Source organism: Sinohyriopsis cumingii, chromosome 3 (genome assembly GCF_028554795.1).
Source record: "Sinohyriopsis cumingii isolate HCF-2022 chromosome 3, ASM2855479v2, whole genome shotgun sequence".
Taxonomy (NCBI): Eukaryota; Metazoa; Mollusca; class Bivalvia; order Unionida; family Unionidae; genus Sinohyriopsis; species Sinohyriopsis cumingii.
The window spans coordinates 48,857,425-48,869,695 of record NC_142963.1 but is presented as its reverse complement, the minus strand read 5'-3'; the positions used below and the strand labels follow the sequence as shown (position 1 = coordinate 48,869,695).

General features: G+C 33.6%; 1 protein-coding gene across 1 annotated transcript in view; it reads left to right on the top strand.

Annotated features, from left to right (window-relative positions):
• The window catches only part of LOC149802819 (neutral ceramidase B-like), a 76,606-nt gene extending 65,956 nt beyond the window's left edge, over positions 1-10,650 (top strand). The window contains exons 18-19 of the mRNA XM_089952266.1: positions 866-951; positions 5,371-10,650. Of these exons, the coding sequence (XP_089808392.1) occupies positions 866-951; positions 5,371-5,638 (354 nt within the window). The 3' untranslated portion in view covers positions 5,639-10,650. The remainder of the gene's footprint in view (positions 1-865; positions 952-5,370) is intronic.
• Positions 10,651-12,271: the final 1,621 nt, after the last annotated feature.

Here is a 12,271-nt window from a genome sequence, read left to right as displayed (position 1 = left end):
TGATCAGATATACACACTGTCATGATTAAACATACACATTCTGTCATGATCAGACATACACATTCTGTCATGATCAGTCATCCACACTCTGTCATGATCAGTCATACACATTATGTCATTATCAGTTGTAAACATTTTGTCATGATTAGTTATAAAGTAAGGTAGCTGCTTACTAGCTGGCCTAGCAAACTTGAACAACCTTTCATTGAGATACACCTGCATGAAATTGATAGAAATATGATTTATTTTCTCAAAAATCATAAGCATAGCATTTGTCATGTCTTTAATCTGCTGACAGATGAGACAGAAGTACTTCATTGCTGAAATTTGACCTGGATCTGGCCATTTGCATTCCTAGTCACATAACTACACAACTCTCACAACCTACATGCTGATGACATCAGAGGTCATACAGTCACATAATATCAACAACATAAATGTCCAGATATAAAAAATGGGGTGGCAAGGGTCAGAGGAAACTTGGACTAATTAACATTCAGCTTTTCTAGCACAAATTTGTATCTTCAGTTATTTTTAAAAATGCTGTGTACTTTAGTAACATCATCTGAATATGGCTTGTATAAATATAAATCCAGATAAATAAGAATTAAAAGTTTTAAAGATAATGCTGAAGTCAATTTTCATTGTTTTCCTTCCTATAGTATATGTAACTCAAACTTTGTTCCATGAACAATGGTAGTGAAGAATGATTAAATTAGCAGATATTGTTTATGGTAGGCAAAACATACCATGTGGCAAAGTAATATGCACCGTGCTGATTGGTCAGTGGCCTTGTCAGTCACAAGCATGCTGAAAGGTCAGTTAGGCTGTATGGATATGATAGAGATAAATCACTGTTTTCCAGACTGGACATACATTCTTTGAGGTACAATTTCAAGAGCAGAATGGAAGCTGGACACCTTTGTACAATGACAGACACTGGGAAACCAGGTATGCATCATTTTTGTCTCCAGGATTGGAAGAGTGCTGTTTGTTTGTTTGTTTTATTTCATTGTTTGTTTTTCATGTGTACTGCTGTTAAGATTGATTTGATTGAAATCCTAAGTTTTCATGTTTACAAATACAGAAACGGGGGAAAAATAAATGCAATGGCAAGATTTATGGATTAGAATTTCTGGTACACTTAGGAATCTTGCTTGGAATTTGTCTTTGCAGTATTTGCTTACAGGATGATTTAATTTCTTGACTTTAGACTTGGCATGTTTTCTTAAAAGTAGACTTAATTTCTAGATTTTATTTCTAACTGTAGATTTAATTTCCAGACTTTTGATATAACAGTAGAATTCATTTCTAGACTTTAGACTAACAGTAGACTTCATTTCTAGATGTTATTTCTAACTATAGACTTCATTTCTAGACTCTAGACTAACAGGGGACTTCATTGCTAGACTTTATTTCTAACAGTAGTCTTCATTTCTAGACCTTATTTCTAACAATAGACTTCATTTCTGCACTTTATTTCTAACAGTAGACTTCATTTCTAGACTTTAGACTAATAGTAGACTCCATTTCTAGATTTTAGATAACAGTAGACTTCATTTCTAGATTTCAGACCCACATTAGACTTCATTTCTAGATTTTAGACTAATAATAGATTCATTTCTAGATTTTAGACTATTAGACTCCATTTCTAGATTCCAGACTAACAGTAGACTTCATTTCTAGATTTCAGACTAATAGTAGACTCCATTTCTAGATTTTAGACTAATAGTAGACTCCATTTTTTTTTTAGAATTTAGACTAATAGTAGACTCATTTCTAGATTTTAGACTTACAATCATCATTTAAGAAAAGAGCTGGAGGATCATGAGGCACTTTTAATAAGTTCTAAATGAAAGGAATACATTTATTTAAGAGTGTAATGTTTTTTTCCACGTGTATCATGGTATAAACTTTCGGTTGCAGAATCACAAAGAAAATAACCATGGGCATTATGTAAGCTGTGTGATTATGCAAATGACAGTCTATACAATGATTAACATAGAAAATAATATTAAACTTTATAATTGCAATTATTCATAGTTTTATTTTTAATTCTTTTTTTATTTTGCTTGTCAAAATTACTTCCTATCAGTTTTAGGGCCTTATTTCAGTTTAGGAATACTTGTTGACAGCTTCAGGTATGTAACTATATCTAAAGTGGGATTCTCAATAATAGCTGTGTCAGCATCAAGCAAGTAATTCCACCAATGGTAGTCAATCAAAGGTTTTTGAAGATTGCACAGCATGGTCTTGATATTTTAATAAATGTGCACGTGTGTTCTGAGTACAAACCAAATATTCAGAGCAAAGGATTTGATCTTTTCTTGGATATAAATATGATGCTATGATTTGATGGTCTCATGGACGGATTTAACATGATTTGGCAGATTCATTTTTTGTCCAGACACATTAGTAATCAATTTTAATTTCTTTAAACTAATTTTGGTATTAATTAGTAGGATAGGCTAACTGTAGGGGCCCATTACAAATACGATTGAGACTATTGATATATGGTTGTAGTGATCCAGTAGTCATACAAACTAAGATATAGACCCAGACAGTTATGATGAGGTATTGGTGAGATCTATCTGCCCCCCCCCCCCCCCCCCGATTATAATTATCATGGTTGGCATCTTACTTTGTAGGATGAGGGGTCCAAGTGCTATAGTCTCTGGATTCCCCCCCCCCATCCCTGTATCCATTCAAATATGGTTTTAATTTCATTTTGCAATTCACCCCAGTGAAAGTGCTGTATCCCAATATTCTTCTTGATAGACTTTGAATTTCCAAACTCAGAGATAGGGGTCTACATATGAGATCTAGTTTTTTCAGAGATATAAATCATGTTGGTATCTGGTCATGCTTTCTTCTTTGAGAGATTTAAATCATTTTGGTTTGACTGAAGTTTACTTGTTTCATTCATAATGCTTGATAATTCAACTTGTGAAATATTGTTGACTTCAGGAGTAATGATGTGTTAAGGTGTTGAGTGTCTCCATGTAAAAAGTTTATCTGATATGGCAAATTTAGTGAAAATTCTGAGAATTCTAACATGGCCAACATAGTTGCATGCAGAATCATGGCAAACACTAACCTTGACCTACCTTACATCCAACATTATATCAAATTTAGTCACAAAAAGGACATTTTTTTCAGAGAATTTTTTTAACACAGATTTGTTATTTGATTCTGTCAAACTCGGTTTATTCAATTTTCAGAAGAATTCATGCAATATGTATGTCCTCTCTTTCAGTGTTTACAATGTTTACTTTTCACATGACTCTATAGATGATGGAATAAATTAGTTCTACATACAGTTTATACAGAAATAAACACAGATCAGCCAGATCACATGGTTATGTTCTGACCAGTTGAAATCTTCGCAACATTTACCAATTAATACAATGCTAATTATTCAGATATTAATTAATATTACAATTCCTTCACAGCTATTTAATTTAAATATACCTGTTGGAGGCAGAATTCAGTTTTATTTTTATTCTGTAGTGGATAGAATCTAAACCATGGGTTTTTTTTTGTTGTTTTTTTACCTTTCTATTTATTGTACTCCTAAGAAAGTGGCACTTCCCCTGCTCTGGGTAGAATTAAATGGAATAGCCTTCATCTGTTATGAAAGTCTTCTCCTGAGCAGAGAAAAAGACAGAATCTGATGCTTGTGAAATTGATATGACTCACTAGAAACAGACTTTACCAAAATTAGCCAAAAGTAGAAATTCATATCTTTATAAAAAATCGTCATTAAATTTTATGACATAAAGACTCATAAGGAAATATGGCCATCCTTTCATTATTACACTGTTCCTGTTATAAGGCATCTGTTTTCATTGATTTTATTTAATTATTTACTGGTGAAATGATAAAATAATTATAAAGCGATCTCACTGTAATGTCATACATGTGGCAGAACCAGGATTTTGAATCAATAATTTTACAAACTTTGATCAGTAGATGGACCTCTAAACCAGTAGATTCTTTATCAGCATAAATTTTACATTTTTCAAGGGGACTGAAAACAAAACAAGTGCATTTTTTGACATAATGTGTATTCTTCTCATGGTGAAATAAAACAGCAAATTTTGGACATGAATCAGATTCCGATTCCGATGGCAATGTTACAATTATAATTAATGAGTCAGCATATTGTCAATTAATGAAAAAGGAAGAGTTGTTTTATCCTTGAGGTCACTGTAAAGATTTGTAAATAACATTCAATAGCATTTTTAGTTTCCTTCACAAGATTACTGTCTGGTGACCACCGATGACATTCACAATGATTACTGCCTGGTGACCACTGATGACATTTACAAAGATTACTGTCTGGTGACCATTGATATCCACAATGATTACTGTCTGGTGACCATTGATGACATCCACAATGATTACTGTCTGGTGACCATTGATGACATCCACAGTGATTACTGTCTGGTGACCACTGATGACATTCACAATGATTACTAAGCTTTAGACTTAACTGGCCCAGATTTTGTCTCGAACCACTTTGTATTTTGCAAAGACTGAATGATGACTAATGTTAGGTTCAGATGATCGACTATACACTGATTGATGACTGATGTTAGGTTCAGATGATGGACTTTACACTGATCACTGACTAAAGTGAGGTTCAGATGATGGGCTATACACTGATTGATGACTAATGTTAAATTCAGATGATGGGCTGTACACTGTTTGATGACTAATTTTAGGTTCAGATGATGGGTTATACACTCATCATTGACTAATGTTAAATTCAGATGATGGGCTGTACACTGATTGATTACTAATTTTAAGTTGAGATGATGGGGTATTCACTGATTGATGACTAATGTTAAATTCAGATGATGGGCTATACACTGATCATTGACTAATTTTAGGTTCGGATGATGTGTGTGTGTGTGTGTGTGTGTGTGCGTGTGCGCAGTTTGGATTTTTAACTTAGCTTTTAAAAAAATTCAGTCACATCCCGACTGTGTCTGCAGTGTGGTACTTCATAATGTGTGTGTGGTAGTTTATAGTTATGTCTAGCATTGGGGCATCATGCCGCAGATATGTAGCATTATGCTCCACCCAGTCACATTATCCTGACACCAGGCTGATCAGTCCTAACACTAACCTCTTAATGCTGAGTGCCTAGCGAGGCAACTGTTATTACCATTTTTGTAAGTCTTTGGTACGACTCTGACAAGGTTTGAACCCATGACCTCATGATGGGCTATACACTGATTGATGACTAATATTAGGTTCAGATGATGGGCACTGTGCTGATTGGTTACTAATGGGCAGACTATTTTATAGTGAAGTTGCACATAATTATCTTTTTTATGTCATTGCTGAAAATCTTGATTTTAGATTCTACTGGCTGAGGACCAGCACCCCTCTTGGTGAGAGTGAAGTGACTATTACTTGGGACATTTCTTCAGACCAGAAACCCGGAGTTTACCGTATCCAGTATTATGGCGATAAGAAAAGTATTTTTGGAGGGATCACAGCATTCACAGGGACCAGCAAGACTTTCAAAGTGGTTACTTCTGAGAAAAAGTTTGATCAGAAATCCTACAATAAATTCCTTGAAAATCTTGCTGAGCTGAAAAAGAACAGGGTTGCTAAATATAATTAACCTGTTTCTTGTATTATTCATATGAAGACATTTCCAGTCAGGGTTGCTAAACATATTTAACTTTGGTCTCTTGTATTATTCAGTGAAGGAATTTCCATTTGTATGAAGGGTAGTATACAAGTAATTTGAATACTAATCCTGCTTCAGTAAATATACGTTAATTCATAAATTGTAAATACTTAATTAACTGATTAACTGAATTTCATATGAATCAAGCAACCTTTTAGTGTTCTTCAATAGGTCATGTAATTTAATTTGAAGAAAGAAAATCATTCTTTCATTATATACTTATTCGTTTACTATGTAATTTATATGCCCCACAAGAAAAAGAATGGAAATACTAGGACATGCTTTGCAAAATATTTATTGCTCAAATTTATCATTTGGGCCAGGTAAAAGTTATAATTTGGTCCAGGTAAGCAGATGGAAAGGAGTATAATTTCATATGTGAAAACTATGTCAAGAGTCATAATAAACCGGTACACTTTTACTTTGACAGTTCAAATTCACTTATAAAATTATTGAAACATCCAGTTTTGGAGTCATGTCAAATTACTGGTTGGATGAGATTTTTTGGTATGATAGGAAATGTGCTAGCTGATACAAAATAATGCCATTTGCATTTTTATGTAATGTTGTCAAATTTTTTGTTGCAATAAAAGCAAATTGTTAATTTGTCGTAAAAAAAATAATTATGAAGTCATATTTGAATATCATTTCCAACTACTTGTTGGGTTGTTTTTGTATGATAGGATCATACATTTAACAAGTTACATTGATTTTTACATGTTTTGTGTGCAAGTCTTTGTACTTCTGCATTCTAATGCAATGTGTATGGAAGACTTTAATGTACAGACCAATATAAGGGCTAAACAGGTATGTTTTATCCAAATCTAGATATGCCATTGCATTTTATTTTTTTAATTCAAGCTGTGGCTGACTAATTGTTGCTGTATTTTTTTCGCATTGGTAAATTTACTTGTATTTTGGGGGGGGGGGGGGTTATAAGGGTTAGGATAAATGTCCTATATCCCAGGTGATATATGGGGGAAAATGTCATGTGTGAGAGATTTAACTTATCAAAATAGGCATTATTGTTTTATCTCAGAGGCAGTATTGTTTCATTTCCTTGTTTTGGAAATGGGGGTGTGTATAATATAACTAGTCTTCATAAACCATCCCTTCTGCTTGTTAGAGCCCATTAGAATTTGTGACTTTTTGATCTTTGTGTGAAAAATCAGGCCCAAGTTTCATTAAATTCTGAAAAATCTCAACAAATTGAAATTTATCATCTTCTTGGCTTTGCTAATTAAGACGACATTAGTGTTTTGTCGGATGTAGATATAGCGGAAAGTTTGAATAATCACTTTTGAGTGTTAACATTTTACACATCCAAACTATGTAAATATTGAAGAAAAAAAATATAGTTGAGGTGTTCATTAAATATGAGAAAATCCTTAAAAGGTTCCTTAAAGCTAAGACTTTTATTTTGGAAAAGTCATGATTTTTTGACTGCATTTTAATAATGTCTGCTGACTGTTCTGTGAAAAATGTATCATCACCAGCAAAGTGATAAAATGGATATTCAAAAACCACAATTCAAGGAAGTTCTTTAGAGACATTTGATGTCTTTCATGATTTATAGTCTTTCAAAAGAGTGGTCTTTCAAAACAGGTTTCTTTCTAACATCAAGCACCATATAATTTAGTATGGCAGTTTTAAAGAGAATAGGTATGTTGCATGATTAACAACTTTAATACCAAAATGATGCATTATTGTCACTTCCTGTGCTAGAATCACTTCCTGCATACATGACTGATTAACAGCTTTGATACCAAAATGATGCATTATTGTCACTTCCTGTGTCAGAATCACTTCCTGCATACATGACTTGTTCAATTCGTTAGCTCAAACTGTACTTCAGATATACATACAGCATTAAAATGATATTGTGTTTCTCAAAAATTATGGTGCTTTGAGAGTGGTAATAGTTTTTCAAATATAGCAAATCTGTACATTTTGAGAAAAAGAGAAAATTCTCTTTAACCTAACTATTTTGATCATTTCTGTTTACTTAATGAATACTGTCTTTTACCTAATTCACTTACAGTCATTATGTTTTCCTTCCAGAGATCAAATAAAGTGTATTTTTAGCACAAAATAGAATCTTTGTATATCTCTTTTTCTCTCGCTAGTGTTTCAAACTTAACCTTTTTAGATGATTAGAACTGGAAGTAGTTTGGGACTTGTTTGATAAGGTTTTCTTTATCACTTTAAACTTTTGAAAGCAAAACCTAAGGCTCATATACTTGTTCGACCTTAAATTTTTGTTACTAATTAGAACCATTATGTTGAATGTAAAGGCAAAATATCAATAAATATAAATCCTTACAGCATCAAATGTCCACAGCACTGTTCATTAACTGTCTTAGATATTACTAAACATTTGCAATATCTAAGGCCCACATGATGGTTCATCAACTGTCGTTATGTACAATGATTAGATATCCCTAAACATTTGCAATATCCAGGGCCTACATTGCTGCTCATCAACTGTCCTTATGTAGTACAGTGATTATATATCATTAAACACTTGCAATATCCAAGGCCCACTGTACTACTTGTCAACTTTTGTTATGTACAGTGGTTAGATATAATGTACTATCATTATCTCTTGTTTCTATTTGTGATTTTTAAAGTCTAGACAAGAGGATGATATACACTGATGGTTCCAAATTGCTCAAATAATCCTCTAATTTTTTAGAATTATATTATCTATCAAAATGGGCCTTGGGTAGCCAAGTGATATAAAGCCCCCATCTTTACTGACCACTGCCATCTCACATTTATCCATGTTGGTTCAAGTCTATTGCTCGGCCAATGTGGGTAAGTGCAAAAGCTTGCCAGTAGCTTCTTCTGAGTCAGTGGTTCTTACAAGGGTTTTTCCAGGTTCTTCTTCCAAGAGTAATACTAGCTGCCATGTATAGCCTATCAGCAAAAAAAACCATCTTTTAAAAACTACTGTATCTTACCATAGAGATTTACTTTTTGTTTTCTTCTCAGATCTAGACCAAAGGAGCATATTTGTTGATTTTCCTTTGGCCATCAAGTGCTGTGTCAGTATTATAATGCAGTTAAATTTACCCACAGAGTATGTCATTCTTTTTAAATTCAAAGAACCTTCTATACTCACCTGCAAGCACACAATAGACTCTTCCATATCACTTCTAAATCTTGTTTATTTTTGTGGTTGAGTGATGCCATGTTGTTACTGTCTAGTCACCATGGGCAGCTGTGATTTATTAATATGAATGTACAGCTAGAATTGCATTCTCTGAAGGATGAGTTTTAGACAATCTAAATAATTTTTTAAAAAATAGATTTGTAGTAAATATTCTGAGAGGAGAAAATAAATGAATAATTCATAATGCAAGTAAAAAAACAAGTAATGCAATCAGTCATGTGGGAGTAATCATTCATGTTTCCATTTTGTTTACTTCATAAATACAAAATCAGTCTGGCAGTTGTGTCTGGTACTAAAAGCTTTCATTGAAATAGGCTAACTTATTATTAAAACTAAACCTGTCAAGGGGAATTCAAGTACCAAAAAATGTTGATCATCAGTTAGACAATTACTTAAATAGCTAGGTGCTTTGTCAGGTATTTAGTTTTTAACCCTAACTGGAAATTTTGAATTGATTCTTCTTGTAAACTGAGGTGAAAATGAAAGACCCATGACAAAAATGTTTCTGGTTCTTATATTATGAAGTATCCATAGTTCTCAGTGTTCAGCTGGAGAGATGCTTGAGGAGAGTCCACCTGTGGACTAGGGTATGCAGTATAGACTTCATGCACCCTTCAGCAAGTTGTAAGGGCTAACTAATGAAGATAGTTTATACAATCTTGATAAATCTTTGAATTTGAGGGGTTGCCTTGAAAACTCTTCTTCTATCCTAGAAAAGTCCTTGAATTTGTTGTAGTTGTTTCTGTTATGGTTTTAACACCATTTTTCAGCACATGATTGGCAAAACATGATGGTCAGTATAACTGGTGGAGGAAGAACCCAGTAAAACCCTGATCAGAATCACTAATCATGGGAAGCTACTGGCAAGCTTTCTCACATACCTACACTGGCTGAGCCAGACTCGATCTCCTTCAATTTGTTGAAAATATTTTTGAATATTTCCTCTAACTCCTTAACTTTTTCTGATTGAATACTAAATTTTAAAATTAATAAAATATATTAACTTTTAAGTTAAGAATTTTTTTTAATTATTTATTTTCCAAAATAAATAAATGGGAAAAAATTTGATGGATCACATTATTTTCTACATGGCATCTAGTGTCCCTTTGCAAAATGGCGGGCAAGTTATCATGTGATTTTACTTCTACTTTTGAATCTATTTCTTTTGTGAAATAAACCAAGATATAGAGAAATTTCAATTTTCATAAGTAAAAAAAAAATCCTTGAAATCTTTAGGAATTCCTTCAAAACCCCTTGAAACATCAGTGAAACTTGCTGTGGCGGTATTAACCATGAAGGAATTAGGAACACTGGAAAGGGCTCTGAAATGACAGCTCCATTTTTCTCACATTCCAATATGTATGCGTGATCATGTTTTACAGTAGTAGTGTCAATATGGGTCTTTTACCTTTATGGAGTGGGTAAATTTTTTAAAATTTTGTTTGATGTAGGTCACTGCCTCCATGCGTGAAAAGCCACTGTGTGTATGTGCAGCCCAGGGACTATAATCAGTCAAAAGTGAAAGTGACCAAACAAGATAACAGAGACATATGTGATAAAGGCTGTGACTTATAAAACGCCTATTATGACATTGCCTTGGTAGATACCATTGTTTCTTGTTTATACTCGACTTTTACTGTCTGTAAATCCTACTACATGGTTTCTTATCTGTGCTTGGAGTTGTTGGTGATTTACCATTTCCGCCAATATGATCTCGAACTCAGCCATGCTAATTATTGTATCTTCAATAAACACCGAGTACAGTATATTAATCGTATTGAGACTAGTTTTTGCACCATGATAAGTTCTGAATAAATACGTATTTGTGAATATATATCAAAAATTATTTGCTAACACACCAGAGACACCAGATACAATCGATATAGACCTAACAATAATTCCGATTGGTGCACCTATGATGGTTGTTGTTGTCGTAATTCCAGCCATATAAAGATCAATAGCTATTACCGCAGCAAGACCACAAATAGCATCTACAACCAAGCACGCATTTGTATTTCATGATCAACGCAGTTCTCTTCTATTTTTTCATTTTAAAGTTGTTCCACTTCGATTATATTTTTTCAGGTCGATAACATTGAGGCTTTATCTTAGTTTTTCTATTAATAATGTAATCATGTAGTATAATTATGCATCAGCAGGCCGATCTCAGTCAGGTGCAACACATACACTCACTTCTAACCAATTGCCCTATTTTACTAGCACAACTGTCATAAAATCGTAGAAAATATCTACCTGTGGAATATGTAAATCTCCAGCAATTTTGCGTTCTGTGGGTTTAACACTCTTTTCATTTAAAACAGTACCGATTACACCACTTATTGGTATCTGAATGATTGTTCTTGTTGTCACCCAAAAACTGTTACCCGAAAAAATGTGGCCTTCTTGAATGACAGCCGAGATCTGTTCTGTTTCAGTGTAGTCAATGTTGGTGTAACATATTCTGTGGTAAATGTAACCGGGGTGGGCTCAGCGGTGAATGCCACCTTTTTGTTGTAGAAACAACCCCGTGATTTCGTATTTGGTTGTGTATTCTTTTCAACGATTAAGCGTTTGTAAGTGATAATGTTATAATTCCAAGTTGACCTCTAGTTGGTAGTGGTACATGAGGGTGGTTCCAATGGTTGATTTCTATTTAACCCCTAACAAGATTATATTTGAGCATATATGAGGATATCTCAACACCATTTAGATGCACATATATATACTTACAGGCACACAAAAAAATCATTATCGATGTCGGCATCCTTTGTTAGCTCATCAATCACTTTGTTGGTAAATTCCCTTTAACCTCATCACCAGTCAGCATCCATCACTTGTGCGTAATGATAAGTTTGATCTTCAACACAAACATCAAAAACCCTTTAAGTACCCGTCCGGATAAATGTTAAATTCTTTGAACCGATTGTCATCTCCGGCAATTAATACTTCTAATACCTAAAGTATGTAAAATTCTTCATTTTTTGCAAAATGTAATATTGTAGACAAAAACTACGATGATACTTATCATTTACCTACATTAACAATTGTGTCCACTTACCTTTATGTCCAGTTATTAAAAACAAGTATTTTAAGATGTGAAATTTAGGTCAACCAAAACCAGTGCCAAGAGAATCTTAAATAAGTAGGCCATTTACTAAGGCTCTTATGTTAGTGTATTCCGTTCCTTCCTTGATTAATATTCCTCTAATTGTGCCCCATTAAGTTATTACACGTGGTGATCGTTAGGGCAACTTTGCAATCTCTCTATCCATGTATTTTTGAACCACAGTCTCAGTTAATCAAAGTAATTTTTGATAAGCGTAATCTATGTGCCAGTTTCTAATTACCCCATTTTCAATGATGTCAGCCAGGTTCTCTGTTACAGCTCT